This window comes from Miniopterus schreibersii, assembly GCF_964146895.1.
Source record: "Miniopterus schreibersii genome assembly, chromosome: 13".
NCBI classification, from domain to species: Eukaryota; Metazoa; Chordata; class Mammalia; order Chiroptera; family Miniopteridae; genus Miniopterus; species Miniopterus schreibersii.
The window spans coordinates 17,892,291-17,913,225 of record NC_138113.1 but is presented as its reverse complement, the minus strand read 5'-3'; the positions used below and the strand labels follow the sequence as shown (position 1 = coordinate 17,913,225).

The window sequence follows — 20,935 nt, the reverse complement described above, 5'->3', positions numbered from 1 at the left end:
CTGCCTCCTGCATGCCCCCGACTGGGGATCAAGCCCGCAACCTGGGCATGTGCCCTGACTGGAAGTCGAACCACGATCTCCTGGATCCTAGGTTGATGCTCAACCACTTAGCCACGCCCGGCTGGGCATCAAGAAATTTCGTGAAAGTTGAATTGTTCCTAAGAAGATATTTAGGTTTTCTCTTCGATGATTCAGGCACCTTGTTTGATCTCATCTAACACTATATAAATGATCTTCCCTGGGTCTTTTCTGAATAGACGTTGTTCCTTGAAAAATGGATACTGAGTTAATTCTACTACCGCCCCTTAATAAAATTTATTACCATAATTCAAGTGATTATAATATGAAACATTTCAGAGTCATATTTGGAAAAAACAAATTATTGATTACAGTTTTGGTATTAATTGTGTATAGTCAGTATTTTAATCACTGGTTAAGAAAATAAAAATTGAGGATTGGTAATAGTGCTTTTCAAATATTTCATTGGAGCTTCTCTAATGTGTGGGTATGTTGTGTAGGTGAAGAAATAACTTTAGATTTATTGAAGTTTAACAATTTTTAAAGTTTCAGTAGTAATTATTAATAGAAGTGACATCTCGATAGTTTTTTTGTTACTGTTTTTTAGTAAAGGAAATCAGTGTGTAACTTTAATGTTTTTCTAAATATAAAATGTAAAGAAACCTTTTTCTTTCCTTCTTAGGATGTTTTATATACTGTATGCAACCCTGTTGGAAAAGTGCAACGTATCGTTATATTCAAGAGAAATGGGATACAAGCAATGGTTGAATATCCTTTATTTGTAATTTTTTTTATTGATTTGTATGAATGCTGTGTAACATAGACCTTATTTTTCCTGCATAATCATTTCTAGACAATTCATTTTTATTCCCCCCCAATCTCTTTTTCTGAAATTTAAAAAAATGAAACTGTAGTACCCACAAAGAATTTTGCTTGCTACCATAAAACAGTCCAGTGCTTCATCTTACACTGTGCTTTGCATTTTTAATGAGGAAAAATAAGTTTGATAATATGTACACTTTCACGTTTTTGAAATTTATCTTGAACTTTTCTGATTCTCTTCTGAAAGTAGGTCATTTGGAAGTACCAAAACTTTAGAATCAATAGAACCTTTCTTACCTCTCTTTATTGAATCTTAAATGGTCATAGTTTATGTAAGAACTATGTTTGTTGTATTTGTTAGGCATTGAGTAAAAACAGCAAGTTGTAAAAAATAGTATAGTACAATCCCATTTGAAATAATAATTTTAAAAAACATATACATAGAGTAAGGTTAGGGATATACAGCAAACTCTTATAATGGTGTTGCTGGCAAAGTGTGTTTTGACTTTTTTTTTTTTTTTTTTTACCACTTGTTTTATTTTTTAGGGGAAAAGAATTATAGACTTCTGTAATGTTTAGAAACCAATAAAATAAGATATTTACCAATAAACCAATAAAATATTTACCAAAAATTTTTAGAAACCAATAAAATAAGATGATTATAAAATCAAGCCTTTTCAGAAATATATAGAAATTAAGTGTTTGTGTTGTATTATTTTGGTTCTTTGTAATGTTAAGAGTAAAATATTTCCTGTTTCAAGATAGCAAGCTGTCTTTTGCTAGGGAATGTGACCATGCTCCTTTCCCCTTCTCTTCAATTTATAAATTACTTCTGATTACTTAGGATTAATGTGTAGATAGATGGGTTGTATTATGGTGATTTTTTGTTTTGTTTTTATATATTTCACTGATTCTTTATTTTTTAATTTATTTTTAAAGTTTATTTTTCAGTTACAGTTGACATACATTATTAAATTAATTTCAGGTGTACAAACATAGTGATTAGACATGTTATATACCCTACAGTGGTACTGTTGATCTTAAAAATAAATTCCCCTAGTAAAACTCATCTAGAAATTCTATTTGTTAATACATTTCCAGAAGTGAGAGTTATTTCTAATTTTTAAAGTCTTTTTCTTAGGGATTGGATAATGATTAAATATTGGACATCTTAAACCAGATTTCCTTAATAGAGCTTATGTTTGAATCAGTCCTTTGTGCCCAGAAAGCTAAAGCAGCACTCAATGGAGCAGATATCTATGCTGGATGTTGTACACTAAAAATCGAATATGCAAGGGTAAATATTTTTTCCAACATTTCACCACAGAAATATTTATGCTTTGGATATACAATTTGAACTTACTTTCTTTTTAATCTTAACAGCCAACTCGTCTAAATGTTATTAGGAATGACAATGACAGTTGGGACTACACTAAACCATATTTGGGAAGACGAGGTAAGTATTTTATTCATTTTAGAATGTACTTATATCTGCTGAAAATTTTTACATGCAGTTAGATTCCTTTTTCCTGAGAAGAGCTAGTTCATTCAAATGAAAATCTTGTTGGTGAATGCTTTTGTTGCAAAAGGCCATGTAATGCTGGAAAATAACCTTGAACATTAGTGCCCCCTACTGGTATGTACTGAGTTATTTATATTTAGTTCAACAAAGGAGCCCACACATACAAGCACGCCCGCAGTTCAAGGACTTGCATTTCTCCAAGCAGCTCTCTCTCTTTGGAGGAGAGGAAACTGATTCAGAATATTCCTTACAAACTTCAAACTTGCACACTGCTTCTCTATGGAAAGGACTTTCCCCCCAAGCTGGACGAGGCATTAAGAAGGATAGAGGACTCCAGCAGGCTGACTCTACACTTCATCATGCACAACATCGGCATCAGCAAAAGCCCTCTGAAAAACTCAGACTTGCAATTCACCTTGACTGCATACTGCATGCACCATCACCCAAGTTTGTAAAGGAGGACACTTACAGTACTTCAGACTTGCATGGGATGAACACCATGATAGACTGTGCCCATTTATTCAAGTTGTATGTATATATTGGTCTGATTTCCCTTAAAGTTTCAGTTGTAGAATTTAAGATTTTTCACTAACGGATACTAGACTTTACCTACAATGTTGTAAATCTTAATGCCCATTACTGTAACTGTTTGCAGCTTAGATTCAAATTGTTAATTGGCAAATAACCAGGGCCAATTTATCTACAGGTCTTGGGAATTGATAATGCTCAACCAATCCACACAGATATTAAAGATAAAAGGATTAGAAAGGTGCACACTTGCTGCACTTAAGTTTTTTATTTCCCTCAAGTGTGTTCATTGAATAGAATAATATAATGAAAAGGTGCAAAAGACTATTATGTAAAAGACTATTTTCTGTGTGGTTTGATTTTTGTGAAGTGGCTGTTTATAAGTTGTTACTTTTTGTAACAATTTAAGGTTATCACTCATGTTAATTTGTATAACTAGAAATTTTGATATTTCAAATGTAGGTGAAAGTAACATGTCTGTTCAAGGTAGAATATATTTAAACTTTATAAATCTGAAAATAAGAGCAGTTCATTTGAGATACATATTCACCTATAACCTATAAATGCTAGATTTCATGAGCATAGATTTTACTGGTAAAATTGTTCAACTAAGTGTGTGGCAATTTTGGAATATACAGATTAAAATGTGGATCTTGTAAAAACAAGGGGGCTGCAATATTGGCTACATCTCAACTACAGTATCAGCATTTGAACCATATGTTGGGAAAACTCACCAAGATGAGTATATCTGTAAAATTTAATCAACTAGGAAGAATTTTTATGGCATCCAAAATACCTTGGGCAGTAGGGACTCTATAGTGTGTGAACTCTTGCCCAAAGATAAAATACAATGCAGTGATCCTTTGCCTGTTCAAATATTTAGGACTTTTGGATGATTGGCCCCTTTCATTCTCAATTCTCAGGAAATCATCTTGCCTTACATATGGGTGACAAACATTTGCTTTGTAATGCAGCTTTGCCTGGACCCCTGCATTTTTCACTACTCAAGGAAATCTGCTTGGTGTAGGGTCGGTGCAGTTGAATACAGTATTGGAAAACAGAGCCTCAGCACCAAACACCAGAACAGTGGTTGATGAGAAATCTCTCACGTCTGTCAAATTATAGTTAGTTATTGAACACTCAGGGTTTTTGTTTTTTCTTTTACTTATTTGAAACAGTGGTTTTGGTTACATTTCTCTTAATGTCTCTTAAAACGTTTATAGACATGCTTCTCATGTTAATAGTGTTAACACCTGTTCTTTTATAAGGTCTAAAGTTTACACAAAGCCAGCTTACATTTGTTTTCATGCAAGGAATTACAGTCAGAAAAGTTTAGCAAAATGTGTAAGGTAGATATTTAAATAGTGAAGTATAATGAAAGGAAGTCAAACAATTTTAGTAGTTTATGCTTTCAAGGGAAAAGAATTTTTGTTTTCTAATTCTTTATAGGTAGATATTTGTCTGGAAGACTGTAGCAGTTTATGTTTTTGTTCTTGTAGTGACTAGCTTCTACTCAAGTTGATATTGAATTGTATCTTTTTCTACCAAAACGCTTTTTATAAATATAGCCTCATTTTTAAAAGTCCTTTTCAGCCCAAATTACATTTTAGCAAAGAATTCTTAGCCTGGACTTCAGGGAATCACTCTAGAAATGTTAAGCAAAACTTGTCTGTATATGTGTCTCTAGGGGGAGAAGGCCCACAGCTTCTGTCAGATTTCAGATGAATCCAGGAAAGGTTATAAGCCACTGCTTATAGATGGGAGTATTCAGTGTCTGACGCTTCTACACACTTCTATCTTATGTGACCTTACATTAGGCAGCGAATGCTTCAAAGAAAGAGTATTATTAATGATGAAAATATTTGGCTGACAGGTACCTTGGAGATCATCTACCCTAACTCCTTCATTTTATGAATGAAGATTGTTTCTGTGATTATACAGCAAATTAGTGATTAAGTGGGGATATTCTGATTCTCAGTCCACTGCTCTTTCCTTTATAGCACACTGTTAACTATATCAATAATACTGAGCCTTGGAAACATGATGGTTTTGGTTTAAGATTCCTAGATCAGATAAGGAATTATATTTAGTGTTTGGTGGCATGCTTAAATAGAGGTACATTAGCACAGTGTATCAGCAGATTGGATTGGTTCACGAGGAGTGAGACTTAAGTGATGATGCCGGAAGCCATGTAATGAAATGAAAAGAAGGAACTATGAATGTTTAGACTGGAGGAGAAATGACCTTGGGGAAATGGAGGGAGGATCATCATAGCTTTTAAACACTTGGAAGGGTTTTTGATGGGATTGAATATGGGTACAGGACTGTTTCTATACAATACAAAAATAAATTTCCTGATGATTTAGGACTACCTTGAAAATGTAAGGGAAAGTAGTGAGTATCTTGTTACTGGTGTTGGGTAAGCAGAAGCTAGATGGACCCAACTGGTCAGGATGATGTAAAGAGAATTTAGACACTGAATAAAAGTTGAACTAGATGACCTCCTAGGTCCCTATCAGTGCTGCAATAACTTGGAATGGGTAATTAATACAATATTTCTCTAGACTGAAGTGAAAATGAAAGTATTTCTCATCTCCCATAAACCTCATTTGTTTAGGTGACTAAAGATATATTAAAAGCCTCTTTCTGAATTTTCAAAGATTAGAATGACTGGACTCTTAAGATACATTTTTAAAAAATCTTACTGGACACTATAATTTGATCAGCAAACTTTCTAAAAGTATTGTACAATGAATTTTAAAATTTACTAACCAACGTAGGAAGTGCTATTTTAGAAACTTACTTTTTGTTGACATCTCACATTAGATTTGGGGAAATTGGCATGCCATCCCTGAAAATGTAGCTAAAATAAAAATTATCCTTTAGGACTATTGATTGTAGTACTCTCATCCAATAATGTAGCCCCCTTGGTTAGCTTAATCTTGGCATATTTAAACTTTGGGGGGTGCTCGTAGTCCTGCCTGGTGTTAAGATCTATACACAATGACCAGTCCATGATATAATCTGGGCCAGTGATGTGCAAATTTCCAGCTCTCAAGTCTAGGTGTTTGTAAATATGTGTATATACATACAAAATACTCTGTGTTTACTGATTGTGAAACCATGTAATACAGGTTGTTGTTGGCTTATGCTGAACTTCTTGAAAGAAGCCCACTTTGAAAATGTGTTGCTGTTGAAGCTAATAGTATGATTCAGGTACTGTCTTTCAAAAGTACTGCACTTAAAGCTTGTTTTAAAGACATGTATTGGTAAAAACTTCTGTACAGTGTCAAACTCTAGCATTGTGTACATTCACTTTCTGAAAAGTATCCATTCTTCTTAAACTTGAAAGTGTGATTGTATTTGGCATTTGCCAAAAAGATATTTTCAAGTTAAGTGGAGTTTGTTAGATAGAAGTACTTCCTTAAACTTTTGGTGTTTGTATTTAAAATGGATATGAATGGATGTTTAAAGTTAACCAGGAATCATACTTCTTTTATGAATTGTAATGGATGTTTTGAATGGGTTTTCCCATGTGAGAACTCTGTTAAGTACTTGAGTCAAAATTGTTAAAACCATGTTTCTACTTTTGTGTCAGATAGAGGAAAGGGTCGCCAGAGACAAGCCATTTTGGGAGAACACCCTTCTTCGTTTAGACATGATGGCTATGGTAAGTTTGTCAAGGCAGAAGGAAGGTAGTATAGATGAACTGTTAGCATTTTTGCATTTCTGATGAATGGCACATTTCTTGTTTTCTATTTTTCCTGCTCACCTGACTTGGTTTATATGGGATTGTTCCCTTATAACTACTCCCAAGGAGTTGTCCAAAATCTTCTGTGTTTTTTTTTTTTAGAATATTGATATATCATATAATCCTTGAGAGAAAGGAGAGCTGTTGGTTGGGGATTTGAAAGCTTTTTTACCGTTATGTTTTGTTTTGTTTTGTCTTGGTTTTGATTAGTAATGGGCTCTGGTTCTGTTAGAGGACCAAAAAGAAGTATTAGTTGCTCAGTAAGTGTATTTTGTTCCATTCTAGCAATTATGAGCAAAGAGGAATTTTGAGTAATAAAGGCAGAAAGAATGGGGTATTTAGTGAAAAGGAAACATGTTTCTGGTTAGATCTTTTTTAGTTCTACAGCTGGTATTTTGGCTTTGGTTATATTGGTTTTATATAATTTCTCTTAAAACTTATTTAGTTTTAATGTTTGCTATGTTGGTAAGTTAAGATTATAAAACCTAGAATAATATTCTTCCTCAGGAAAGAGAGGTATCAGGCTATTGTCCTTGTGAGTAGATGTTGAGAATTACTATTGATAAGATTTTTAACTGGTTATAAGTTCTGTGGTTTTAAACATTTTCTAGTTTTTAAAAAGCATTAATTATTGACCCCACCTATTCTGTGGCTTAAAGTTGACGCCCAATGCTATTTGAAGTACTAGAAAATAGAAATTGCTATTTCTGTTGGGATTTATCATTGAAAATCCCTGGTTGTTGCCAGTTGTCTGAAATATTTTCAAATTTGCCTGCATGTTTGATGATCATTCGTAGCTGTGAGTTTTAGCCTTTTCCCTGTTGTCTTTTTTGGAACTCCAGGAATTTATCACGTGTGTGTTTGTTGAAGTTTCTATAGTAGTCTATATGGCAGAAGAAATTAAAACAATATATCATAAGTGTGGTGTAGAGAATTAAAATCTTACTCTGTGCACAGTCATTTTAGTGTGTGTTCCTTGATAATTTGTCTTAGTTTCTTTAACAGTGTGAATATTAAAAATGGTCCCATGGGTAGTTCTGACCCTGCAGTAAAGAAACACTTATTAGGAGCCCACTGTGCTTTGCGTGATGGAGGGTTAGGAAAGAATTGCTAACCACAAGTTTGTAGTGGAGTTGTGCAATATATAACTGTCATGGGAATCAGCTGAAGGCTAAAATTGGTTAAATGTTTTGCCAAAGCAGACTAGGAAAATCTGTGAAAGGATAATGAAGGGTGAAGAACTCTACTGTAGTAGTGTTGACACAGGCTGTTTTTTCAGTGTGAGTTTTCAGGTTTTCCATTCTTTATAAATTCATCTTATTGAAAAATTTTATAAACAAAAGTATGTTATATGCCCTAAAAGAACTTTGTATTTTTTTCAAAAGCCTGTTGTAAAATACTTTGTCAGTTTTATCCCCTAATTTATTCAGAGTGTTTGTTTGTGTGTATGTATATAAATTTTAAAATGCAAGCTTACTTAAAGAGATAAGGTGCAGGGATATTTGGAGTGATGATGGTTGTTAAATAGGGATCTTTCAGGCTCTCGAGAGTCCTGCTGAAGAGAAATGGTTGTGGTGGGGTTGGATAGTGGCATCCATTCTGAGCTATGTCCATTGAAACAATTGAGAATAATCCTACTTTCCTAGGGAAGTAAACAGAATAGGGTGTAGGAGGGGAGAGGGATGGGGTGGAGGGCAGGGGGAGAGAGAGAGAGAGATGAATATAAAGTAGAGAAGTAAGGGTGACACTGGGGAAAGGCAAGGAAGATGGGAGTAGGTTCTAGTGATACTGAACTTTTTTACAAATACTGCAAATCACAGCTGTATCCCCTAGTTCAGCAGTTCAGCAAAACAGGTTTATTTGCATTTTTGTGCCATATCATGCATGGCTTTTCCCTTATGTTGGTATGTAAAAGGTTTAATTGTTTAATTAGATTAAACATTATTTAATTTATTATAACAGTATAAATCTATGCTTTCAGAATTCCTTAATTCTTTTTATTTGGGAAGCCCAGCCCTATGAGATGAACTGGTGGAAGCCCTTATATTTGAAAAGTGACAAAAATAAATATACAGATTTATTTGTTATGAGCCCAAGAAAAGTTTGTATATTAATTGCTAGTATCTTTGGATATTATGGTTCCTGGACCAAAGATTTTAGAATATCAAAGAAGGAAAATGCATTCAAAATGTTAATAATGTCCATTTATGTAGCATTTTTTCACGTAAGTGAATTTTTTAATACCTGAAGCATAAGTTTTTTTTAAGCAACAAAACTTTTTTGCATAAACTATTTAGTATAGAAAACTTTTAAAAGACTTCTATTTTATCTTCTTAAACAATATAGGTAACAATTTAAGTTCTATAGGTAACATAATTTAATCCTGATGGCTCAAGGTCATAATTTTAAATATCCCTTATACTCTTGCACTGAATTTGATCGTTACGTATGGCAGTAGATCTCAAAGTTTTTGACCTTGGCCAGCTTAGGCAGAGTGAAAGGTTTCTGCTGCCCGTCTACTATACATCTTTCCACTTTCCATGGAAAAGAAATTTAGCAATAATAGTGAAGTGTCATTACTGTACAAGCAAGTGGTGGGGTGGGGTGCAGTATAATAGGTATATGTACTTTTGCAGTAGGGGTAAGAATGATCTATATATGACCCCAGTGTATGTATAACAGCTTAAGTTAGAGGCCAAAATATGTGTAGTTACTAAGAAGTAACTCACCATGAACTATATTGATTGTTTTGATAAACTATCAGTTACCAGCAAGAATAGCAGTTGAAAACCTGAACTAATTTAAGGCAACACTGATGATGATGCATTGATAAAATATTCCTCTATACCAACAATTTTCAACCTTTTTCATCTCATGACATACATTAAACTAATTACTAAAATTCTGTGGTACACCAAGAAGTATATCTTTGCCGATCTGACAAAAATAGGTATAATTTTGATTCGTTCAACTGGATACCTATTGTTGTGTTGGCTGTGGTCATTTTTTTATTTGACAATCTAAGAAAAGAAAGGTCAGTGCCCCTGACTAAGAAGTCAGCTATTGCATGTTTTAAAAATTCTTGTGGCACACCAGTGTGTTGCACACGGATTGAAAGTCACTGCTTTATAAAATTGCAGGAATTCACATAGTTTGCATGTGCTCAATGGTAGTGTTGCTGTGTTATGAATGGCAGCTACATTTAGAATACTGAATACTGAATTGGGGTCTACCTAACTCTAATAGCATGCTATAATACCAAAATACAGTAGTTCTTAGTAACTCACCTGGTAGATGACAAGTGTCCTCTTATTCTTTGTTATTTTAGTCTTACATAAAGGTGAAAGTTAGAAGCATTATATACTCCTCACTTTTGAGAAACGAGGAAAGGACTTGGGTTTGGACTCGTTTCTTGCCCATCAGAAGGACCTTTGCATGTATCCCAGAGTATGCTTCTGCGATTACTAACTCAGGGGCACCTAAGATGTGTCAGTTTCTATTTCGGAGCTACCAGCCTTGAGCTTAGTTGCCTCTTTTGAGTTCTTAAGCCTCTCGTTGCTGTGAGAGTGCCCTGTGCCTACTTCACAGCTTCTCCAGACCCACTCATCCCTGGTCTTTCATTCATCTAGCTCTCTTTTCCTTGTTACTTCTAGTCTGTTGTGGAGGGGAAAACCAGATGAAGTTGTTTAGAACTACTCTAAAGTTGGCAGGTTGATTCTTAAGAATTCTTAATATAAGAGACATAGATTTTGTGTTTCTGTGACAACAGGTTCAGATACTCAGCTATTTTCTTCTGGTTCTTGATGTTGCAAAAAATGGGTTGCCGAATGACACCTGAATAGGTGTGATATAAACTAAATCTATGGTTTTAGTTACCTGAATTAGAATTGGAATAAAATACTAACCTGAAAGTACATTATAGTAAATTATATTTAAAGGAGACAACTTTTCATTGGAACTAAAGATGTTCTTTTTGTTATATCTGTATAAAGACAGTTTACTAGATTTCACTGTATGTTATTGTATTATCCTCTAAAAGACATTGACAGAAGGTGTTTTTAAAACTTGAGTTATAATGTATATACAGTGGCCCAAAGATTTACACTGATTTCCCCCTCTCTATCTATGGCCTGATCCTATATACTTTTTTGGGTTAAACTACTGTTTTTTAAATATATATAAACATAAAACCTGATGTATGCCGGTGCATGCGGGCCAATATATATTGGGTCTAGTACAAATAAATGTAGATTTTATTAATTCTCACAGGTTATATTTGAACATTCATGCAGTTGAGTTTTCTTTGGACATACATTAGACTATAGTAAGAGTTTATTTTTTGCGTGGTATAGTGTATTTGCTAAAGCTGTGTTTTCTCTCTCTCTCTCCCTTCCTCCCCTCCCCTCCCCTCCCCTCCCCTCCCCTCCCCTCCCCTCCCCTCCCCTCCCCTCCCCTCCCCTCCCCCCTCCCTCCCCCTCCCTCCCCCTCCCTCCCCCTCCCTCCCCCCTCCCCCTCCCTCCCCCCTCCCTCCCCCTCCCTCCCCCCTCCCCCTCCCTCCCCCTTCCCCCCTCCCCCCCTCCCTCCCCCCTCCCCCCTCCCTTCCTTCCTTCCTTCCTTCCTTCCTCCTTTTTATAGGATCGCATGGCCCATTATTGCCTTTACCAAGTCGTTACAGAATGGGCTCTCGAGATACACCTGAGCTTGTTGCGTATCCATTACCGCAGGCTTCTTCCTCTTATATGCATGGAGGAAATCCCTCTGGCTCAGTTGTAATGGTTAGTGGATTACATCCACTGAAAATGAATTGTTCAAGAGTCTTCAACCTATTCTGCTTATATGGAAATATTGAAAAGGTAAGTTTCATGTTATATTGGTTTTTTTTGCTAAGATAATGTAGTAAGAAAATCTGAAAAGGCAGCAAATACATGTTTTGTCCTTGAATTAGGAACTACCAGGGTTTTTTAGTAGTGACCCACACGAGCTAAAAACTCACTAAGTAGGACCTCTAGAAATTGTTTTTTGTTGATAAGTTATTAGTATAGGTTGTTGCTACTAAAGATATTTTTTAAATAACTAATATAAATAGAAATCTAAAACAGTTGAATCAATTACTAGAATATTTTAAGTGCAAATCTTATTTTTTATCATTTCAAAGAGATTCTAGCACTTAACATGTTAAACTGTGGAATTTGAAAGAGTAGTTACTTTCATGGAGCTATGTATACATATAAACATGCCTCAGGCCTGGCCACAAATCATGAGTCTTAGGAGAGTCTAGATTTATATAATTGCCTCCCAAGTGCTAGAGTTCTTGTATCTTCTAATGAACAATGTGCTTTTAGCTTCAGCGGTGTCTGAAACTGACCCACTTTGACAAAATGTGTCCAGAACTTTGGAGGCTTATTACTTAAAAAGAGCAAAACATTTGAATTAAACATATTTTGAAGATCTTTAAAATTGTAACCTTATTTTCACCCCATAACTTTGTGTTTTCCCCAGATCTGTGATATTTTGTTCATTGGTAATCTTACAAATACTGAGGATAATCCTTGTCACAAAGTAGATGTTAAACTACTTTTGAAAGAATCATGGGAAATTTAACTGGGGAAATGATTGGTAGTCTTAAATTACTAATTGTTTGATACACTTGCTAATTTGAGTTTCAGTATCGTAGTCATGATGTTTTCCTGTTGTTTTAAGTGATTTTTAGTGTTCTTTTCACAACAATAAAAAAGTATAAGTATGTGAGTCTCTTGGTACTCTTAGTTCGTATTTTAATTTTAAAGCCTCCTTGATTTGAGGAAGCAGCTTGGAAAAAATCTCTGAAATAAGAATTTCCTCAACATAACCATTTGACCACATTTTTTTAATAAAGAAAAAATTCATATTTGGTCTAGGGGATAACATGGGATATTTCTACTTATATAACTAGCCAGGACTACATGGGACAGAGTTAGCAACATGGGGAAAAATAGTTCAGATTTTTTTCATACAGACAACTGGGTGTTTAGTTAAGGTCTAGGAGCCTCATGCTTGATAACTAAAAGGGCTTTAATTTGAATTTTAACCTTCTTTATGTAGTGTTACTTTTCTATTTGTGCTTTTCATATTTGTAGATAATCAGAATCAGTTTAATCAACATCTTTAGTAGATCTTTGTCTCTGTGTTATGAACTAATTATCTTATGATTTAGAAACCAAATCTCTTTGTCTAATAAAACTTAAGTTTTCTGTATATTATTTGAACAATTCTAGTCTCTCACTCCACATCTCAGAAATGTTTGATACATTAAACTCAAGCCATCATATCCTTAAAATATCTCTATATAGTTCATTTTTCCTAACTTCTTTTAAATATATATATATATATATATATATATATATATATATATATATATATATATTAATTGATTTCAGAGAGAGGGAGGGAGAGAGAGATACAAACATCAATGATGAGAGTCACTGATTGGCTGCCTCCTGAATGCCCCCCCCCCTTGGGGGTAGAACCTTGAACCCTAGACCCCTAGAATCGAACCATGACCACCTGGTTCATAGGTCAACACTCAACCACTGAGCCACACTGGTCCGGCCCTAACTTTTTTTAAAGATTTACCAGCACAAGAACTACATACTTCACAGATAAACTTATTCACTATTAGATTTGTAGGACGTTATTAGATTTAATCAAGGGAGAGAAATTTTCCCCACAAGAAGATAATTGATTTAAAATAAAACTGAAACCCTAGCCAATTGGGCTCAGTAGTTAGAGTGTCAGCCCTCGATTAAAGGGTCAAGGGTTTGATTCTGGTCAAGGGTACATACTTCATTTGCAGGCTTTGATCCCTGCCCCGGTCGGGGCGCATGGGAGAGGCAACCAATCAGTGTGTCTCTCTCACATCTATGTTTTTCTCTGTCTCTCTCCCTTCCTTTCACTCTCAATAAAAAATCAATGGAAAAAATATCCTCATGTGAGGATTAACAAAAAAAACAATGAAAAACAACTGAAAAGTCCTTTTACAGCTGAGTTTTGTTTCAAGTACAGGTATAGTATAAAAATGCTAGGATAACCCACTAACAGTTGTAGTGGTGGATATAAATGCTGTGTTGCATTTGTTTTGTAAGTCCATTCCCAGTATTCAATATTTTCTTGAGGTTAACTGATAAGGAAGTATGTTCAAGATGTCATGGACATTAGTGGTACTTAATAGTTATTTACAGACTTTCCAAGGGGTAGGAAAATCACTGTGCCGAGTGATTTTCATACTTTATCCCCTCTAACCCTTATAGCATTTATACTAAAATTGGAGTAATATAAGAGGATATGTGGCATCTGCCCAAGATGTCATGAAAACTTACGGAGTATTGCCTATTTTTTAAACTACTACTACCTTGCACAAGCCTTTCTACTGGCAATGTTATCTCAAGGCCATCTTGTATTTCTTATATGGGATTTTATATATCGCTCTAACAGCACCCTGGATATTTGGTACTTATTACTTACTTTTAAATTTCTGACCTACCTACTAGAATATAAATCTCAAGAAGACCATGTCTGTTATGTTCACCATTAAATCCCCAGTGATTAGCACAGTGCTTATCAAAACATATTGGGCATTTAATAAATATTTGTTGAATGAATAAGTATTGAAGAGTCCTGTCAGATGTTGTTATCTCCATGTTGTAGGGGAGTCTGAGGCTCAGAGACATGAAGTCATTTGCTGTAGGTTCCACAGTTGGTAAATAGCAGAGCCAGGGTCAGCCTGTGCTTTCCTGGAGTGCGCTCTACCTTATAATTGTGGTCTTCCTTTTTAACGAGGTTGAATTTTTATATGCGTTAAGTGTCTAATAGCATATCAGAATAAAGTTTAATATTCTAGGTGATCTGCATTTGACATAAACCACTTAAATCATATTATCTTTTATAAAAGGGAGCTAAATGGTCACCTTTTGGGGGTTTTGCGTTTACAGGTAAAGTTCATGAAGACCATTCCTGGTACAGCACTGGTAGAAATGGGCGACGAGTATGCGGTGGAAAGAGCTGTCACACACCTCAACAATGTCAAGCTATTTGGGAAAAGACTTAATGTTTGGTAAATACCTTACGTGGTAAATTTTAAAATCTTTATCCTTTTCATTAGAGATGTAATTTCAACGTCAGAATATTTTACTGTGACCGAGGGCACGTCTGAAACTAGCACCTATGGTATTGTTATTTTAGACAAAGTGTTGGGTCATAAAATTCAGGTTTTGCTTACCTGTGCCTGGCTTTTAGTTTTATGATCATAAAACAGCATGTTAAAATGGGCATATTTATGTTAAAGTTTTCTCATTTAAAAACATAGTCATAGATTTTTCTTTCTAATTGATGTCTAAATTATAAGAATGATTTAACTCAAACTAAATGTAAATATTTAAGCACATGTTCGAAATGTTAAATGTGTAAACTGTTTAAATAGCTATGTGTGCCTTTTTTGTTAAGGTTGGTGCCGGTATATATGTTAACATTCTGAGACTGCCTTACTTGCTTTTTATCTAACAAGGTATGTTCTGTACCTGTTTCCTTTCCAACCTTCAGTGTGTCTAAGCAACATTCAGTTGTTCCAAGTCAAATATTTGAGCTGGAGGATGGTACGAGTAGCTACAAGGACTTTGCAATGAGCAAGAATAATCGCTTTACAAGTGCTGGCCAAGCATCTAAGAATATAATCCAGCCGCCCTCGTGTGTGCTGCATTATTATAATGTCCCACTGTGTGTCACAGAAGAGACCTTCACAAAGGTGGGCGCTGAGATACAAATTTTGTAAAATGGTCCTCTTTTCTATTTTAAAATAGGTCATATTTTAGCCTCATTTTCAATTCTTGCTCTGTTCATCTGCTTTTGATATTATTAGTATTCTGTTCTATAGTTTATTCCTTGGCCAGCATACTTTTCTGGCCTCCCTTCTTCATTGGTCTTGTTTTGGTTTGTGGCACAATCTTTTTGAGAGTTGGAATTAGAATGAGATGCCCTTACTTCTGCATTCAGAAAGGGTTTTTTACTATGTTCTTAATTCTTACCCATACAAAATTTTTATAGCTCTGGCCTGTTTGGCTCAGTGTTTAGAGCATTGGCCTGTGGACTGAAGGCTCCTGGATTCAGTTCTGACCAAGGGCACGTTACTAGGTTGCAGGCTCGGTCCCAGTTGGGGTGTGATTGGGAGACAACCAATTGATGTGTCTCTCTCACATCGATGTTTCTCTCTCTCCCCTCTCCACTCTCTCTGAAATGCAATGTAAAAAATATCCCCATGTGAGAATTAAAAAATAATAATAATAAATTATATATACCTGCCTTTTCCCCTAACTGTAGGAAATGCTTCAGAAGAGAATTGATTTTCTGGACTCCACTCCTATTGGTCATCCAGTAAATTCTGGTCAACTCTGAGAATACGTATTTCAGTTACAAATCTGTGGTTTTATTGTACGGCGCTAAATTATTTACATAGTTTGTAGAAGATTGCCATTTTTAATTGATTTTTCTCATACAGCTTTTTAATCTAAAAACATACTTGGTTTAATTCATTCATGTCAGGCTCAAAACTTAAACGCTGCCATAAAGTTTACTTTCTTTAAAGAGGTAAGAATATTATTTTGGCCATATTTTTAATGGAGTTTTACATTTCTTTAACAGTTGTGTAATGACCATGACGTTCTTACATTCATCAAATATAAAGTGTTTGATGCAAAACGTAAGTGCACACTCCCTCTTTTTAAGTTTTCTGGTTAAGTTGATGACAAGCAGATAACAACTGGATGTGTGATTCTTTGTTTTAGCTTCTGCCAAAACGCTCTCCGGGCTGTTGGAATGGGAATGCAAAACTGACGCGGTAGAAGCCCTTACAGCACTCAATCACTACCAGATAAGGGTTCCAAGTAAGTAGAATTGTGTTAACATGTGTCAGCCGTATATGAGAGTGCCCAGTGCCCAGCACTCTTGGCAACACTGAATGTAGTCAGATTTTGAATTTTTAAAAAATTTCTATCAAATGAAATCATCACAGTACTTACTCTCTCCATTTTGTGAAGGCCTCTTTTTTACTGTGTAAAGTATTTAACTTTTGAAGGTTTGTGCTGTGCAGTTTACTTTGATCCTGGACCTAAAGGCTGGTTAAAACTATTTTTCTAAATAGTGGGAGAAACATGATTAATTCCATGTGGTAGCGACTGGTAGTTAAGGGGGGGATACAAACTGAAGGATTTATGGGTGGAATAACATATCTAGAATTTGCTTTAAAATATCCCAGCTCTGCTGCGGTGTGTGGGGGCAGGGAGATGAGATGGCACTGCCGAGTATTGACAGTTATTGAGGTGAGGTGACACGTATGTGAGGGTTTATTACACTACTATATTTTTTTATGTTTGAAAATTTTTATAAGATAAATAAGTAGGACTATTCATTTTACTTCTAGTCACAAAAATAAATTTTAAGTAGTGAGTCAGGCTTAATTTTGTAGAAAGTTTTATTAAAGTATATATGAGATATATGCAAGGTAGTGTGTGAATTGTAAACTTTGTGGAGACAGGTATAGTTATTTCTGTTTTGCCCTCTGCAATGTCTTGCAAATACTTATTGATATATACACTTTTTCCTTTAATCATTTTTTTTCCCCTTATGGAACTATAACTTTGAAAGCTAAAATTCTGAATTGTTTCTTTGCATAATCAGTTGATGAAGAGTTACCTCTGCTTGGTCTGAAAGTTAAAGAAAAATGCATGAAATGGAAGTATTTTTGTGGATTATACCCATTTTTTTCCAGCTAATTGATATCTTTGTGTGCACTCCAGTCTGGTCCCACTTCCCAAACTATATTTGAATTGGTTTTTGTAAAGGAGTTACCATCGGTAATATTTTCTGCAAAGTGAGCTTTTGCTCGTAGACATAGGCCTAATCCTGATACTATTTATCTGTAATGATTAAGTCACTTAAAAAAAAAGTCAAGTGCCTTGGGTGTGTCAGATAATGTTTAGCACAGTAGGAATGCAGCAGCAGTCCCTGGGGACAGTCCCTGGCTTCATGGAGCTTACCTACTTGTAGATAAGAACAAAAGTAGTCTTCCCTTTAACCTTACATAGAAATGTTCCTTCTTTATATTCCTGCTTCTAATACTGTAAAAAGGTGAAATAATTTACTCTGCTAATTCAAGGTAATCTTGAAAGTTTGAAGAAGTGAACTATTAACTTTGTTTTTAATTTTTACAGATGGTTCCAATCCCTACACGTTGAAGCTTTGCTTTTCTACATCGTCCCATTTATAAGAAGAAAGAGCATGTTAGAACTTACGTTCACATTTATTACAATTTTAAAGCTATTCTTCATTTTAAAAATCTAAAAATCGGATGTTGCCTTGCTTACTTTGACTTAAGATCCTGTTCTGTAATAAATATTTTGCCTTGAGTAAATTTGTTGTAAACTACATACTGAATTGTTTTCATTTTAAAATAGAATGTCATAATGTAGACTATCTACAGCTTCCCTGTAGATTACTCAAATATATCATTTCTAATCTTATTATTTTTCTTCCACAGTGAAAATATATTTGCATTCTTGATGCTAATTATCTGCAAGTATTTTTCCATTGTGTATGAGATTGACGCAGGTGGAAGGATTGCATTTTAATACTATAGAATTCCTATTAAATGTTTAGATGTTTTAAGTATGTTGCAGTTATTCATAATAAACATAACTTGTATTTATTAAGTATTTTAATCAAGTTTGAGAATAATGTTACACATATTAAATTTTAAGTACTACAGATTTAGCTGATTTTATATTTCTGAAAAGCTAACCGACATGGTACAGTGTACAGTATGCACTCAGACTTATTTAAATTGGTGTATTTTTTTTTAAGTCATTGTCCATTTGTATTGACATGCCTCTGTTTCTAGTTCCAGTTTGGAGATTTTATAAAGTTACAACAATGAGTTAATGTGTTCATCTTCATTGGTTGCATGTGACTTGATCTTGAAAACCTGTCTGGTATTTGGCATTGAGATTTTAATAGAAGTTATAATTAACGGTGTCTCTTCTAGATAATCTGAGATCCATGGATGGGCTTTAGGGAGTCTGTGAACCCCCTAAAATTGTATGTAGAATTTTGGGTACTTGCATTTTTATTTTTTACTCTTGAATCCATCAGTAATATATGTATTTTTCTATATGGTGCAAGGTATAAGGATCTAATTTTATTTTTATTCCAAACAGATAGCTATTTGTTTCAACACCATTTATTAAACATTCTTTCTCCCAGTGGATCTGTTTCCCCCCCCGCCCCTTTATTTGGAAAATAATACGTCTCATACATAGGCAAGTAAGATGGAAGGACGAAACATGGGATTACCAGACTATAGCACACTTGTTACCGACATCACAGCTTACTTATAATAGAAAATCGATAGTGATTTAATTTTCATCTTTAAAAGAATGGAGAATGTTTCATCTACCTACAATAACTGTGAAGTCTGTATAGTTGGCAATAGTAGTTTTGTGATCCTGAGACTTTTAAACAAATTTGCGTATAGAAGTTCCGTTTAGATCTTTTCTAAAAGCTGTATTTTGAATTTTACCACTAAAAGAAGGCAGTTTCCCATAATCTTTTTAGAAATGACATGGGTGTAAAAAAAATTTAAGAGCTGTTGAATAGAAAATTTAGATAGAAACTAAACACATTAACATTTATTTCCTCTTAAATTTTGACAACAGTGGACCCCAGTGTTCCTTTAGTCCTCTAAAGATCTAGAAAAATTTAAGTTCAACTTAGAACAGCAGTTTTCGACCTTTTTCATCTCACAGCACACATAAACTAACTAAACTCTATGGCACACCAAAAAATATATTTTTTGCCAATCTGACAAAAAATGGGTATAATTTTGATTCATTCACACTGGACGGCTATTGTGTTGGCTGTTGTCATTTTTAAATTTGACAATCTTAGGGAAAAGAGGTCAGTGCCCCTGACTAATTAGGTATTGCATGTTTTAAAAATTTGTGCAGCACACTGGTTGAAAATCGCTGATCTAGAAGCATTTTAGACCCTTATGGAATCCAGTAAGTTACACCAAGGGTAACTTGTGTATGAACTGTTACAAGTGTATGATACTGGGCTGTGTATATCCCTCACTCAATGCCAATTTGAATTTGATACCTAAGTTTACCTAACTTTACAATAAACAAAGCTTTTTTCTCCCCCCTGTAAATACTTTTCTTATAATACTATAAATACATTTGTTGCAAAATTGAGATCTTAGTTTTAAAAGGTAACTTGTGAGTTTATGTAAAGTTGTCTCTTTTCCTTCCCCTCCTCTGAAAGCTAGTATGGATGGGTGTCAGTGTTATGGATTATTTTGTGCCTCAGATTCTGGGAAACCCGTGAATGATGACAAGGCCTACTTACTTTAGGTTGGCTTTAAGTGGTATTGACTTGTAGATATGAACTCTGTCTTAACGGTCTGTCCTCGCCACCAAGTGGCAAGTAAACGTCCTTCAGGAGTAAACTGTAAATTGGGTCTTCCTAATCTATGCACTGGTATGTCATCCCTGGACTGTTGTTGTCAGTAATTTCTTCGACAGTTTATTTGGACGTCACCACTATTAATGGAGTTTGCTTTGGCAACACTCCCTCTTAGCCTGAATAATGTTCTTCCCTTTGCTATCTTTCTGCTTTTAGGAGAACATGAAAGAGCAGATTTTATAGATGTAAAAAAATAACTTTGAGTGTAGTTTTTAAATATTGAAATTCCATTCCATATCCAATGAAATATTTGATAATAAATTTGCCAAACTGAGTTATGGAATGTAAGCTGCTCTTTAAAGTTCATTGCTTTTTCCTGAAACCTAGCATTTCCACCAAATGGGTTCAGGTGTTAATTAAAACCTGATGTATTTTAGTTCAGCTAGTCACCTTCCTAGCCATCTCAATTTTAACATGCTTTGAGCTTGAACAAATAAAGTAGACTTTGCTTTACTAGTAAAAGCTTCTTCAACATGAAGCCCTTTATCTGAGGGAGCACTTGAAATTCTCTTAGTTTTAATTTATGAATGAGGAAGTTAGGAATTGTGGCTAACTGCCTCTTACCCTCCATTCCACCTTCCCCAGTTTTGTAGAGTAGTCTAGGTTTGAGTGAACCTGACAGACTTAGTCTCCTCCCCCCCCTTTGGGGAACATTTTGATAGTTTATTAGGGATGCTTTTTCCCCAATTTGGAGGATACTACAAATATTTGATGGGCAGGGACCAGGAAGAATTGTCCTGTGTCTCCTA

At 34.8% G+C, this 20,935-nt stretch overlaps 1 protein-coding gene across 1 annotated transcript in view; it reads left to right on the top strand.

The window, feature by feature from the left end:
- The window catches only part of HNRNPLL (heterogeneous nuclear ribonucleoprotein L like), a 35,006-nt gene extending 16,406 nt beyond the window's left edge, over positions 1-18,600 (top strand). Inside the window, exons 4-13 of the mRNA XM_081157309.1 lie at positions 701-781; positions 2,036-2,137; positions 2,224-2,296; positions 6,489-6,560; positions 11,277-11,494; positions 14,609-14,730; positions 15,216-15,417; positions 16,311-16,368; positions 16,454-16,552; positions 17,879-18,600. Of these exons, the coding sequence (XP_081013435.1) occupies positions 701-781; positions 2,036-2,137; positions 2,224-2,296; positions 6,489-6,560; positions 11,277-11,494; positions 14,609-14,730; positions 15,216-15,417; positions 16,311-16,368; positions 16,454-16,552; positions 17,879-17,934 (1,083 nt within the window). The 3' untranslated portion in view covers positions 17,935-18,600. The remainder of the gene's footprint in view (positions 1-700; positions 782-2,035; positions 2,138-2,223; positions 2,297-6,488; positions 6,561-11,276; positions 11,495-14,608; positions 14,731-15,215; positions 15,418-16,310; positions 16,369-16,453; positions 16,553-17,878) is intronic.
- Positions 18,601-20,935: the final 2,335 nt, after the last annotated feature.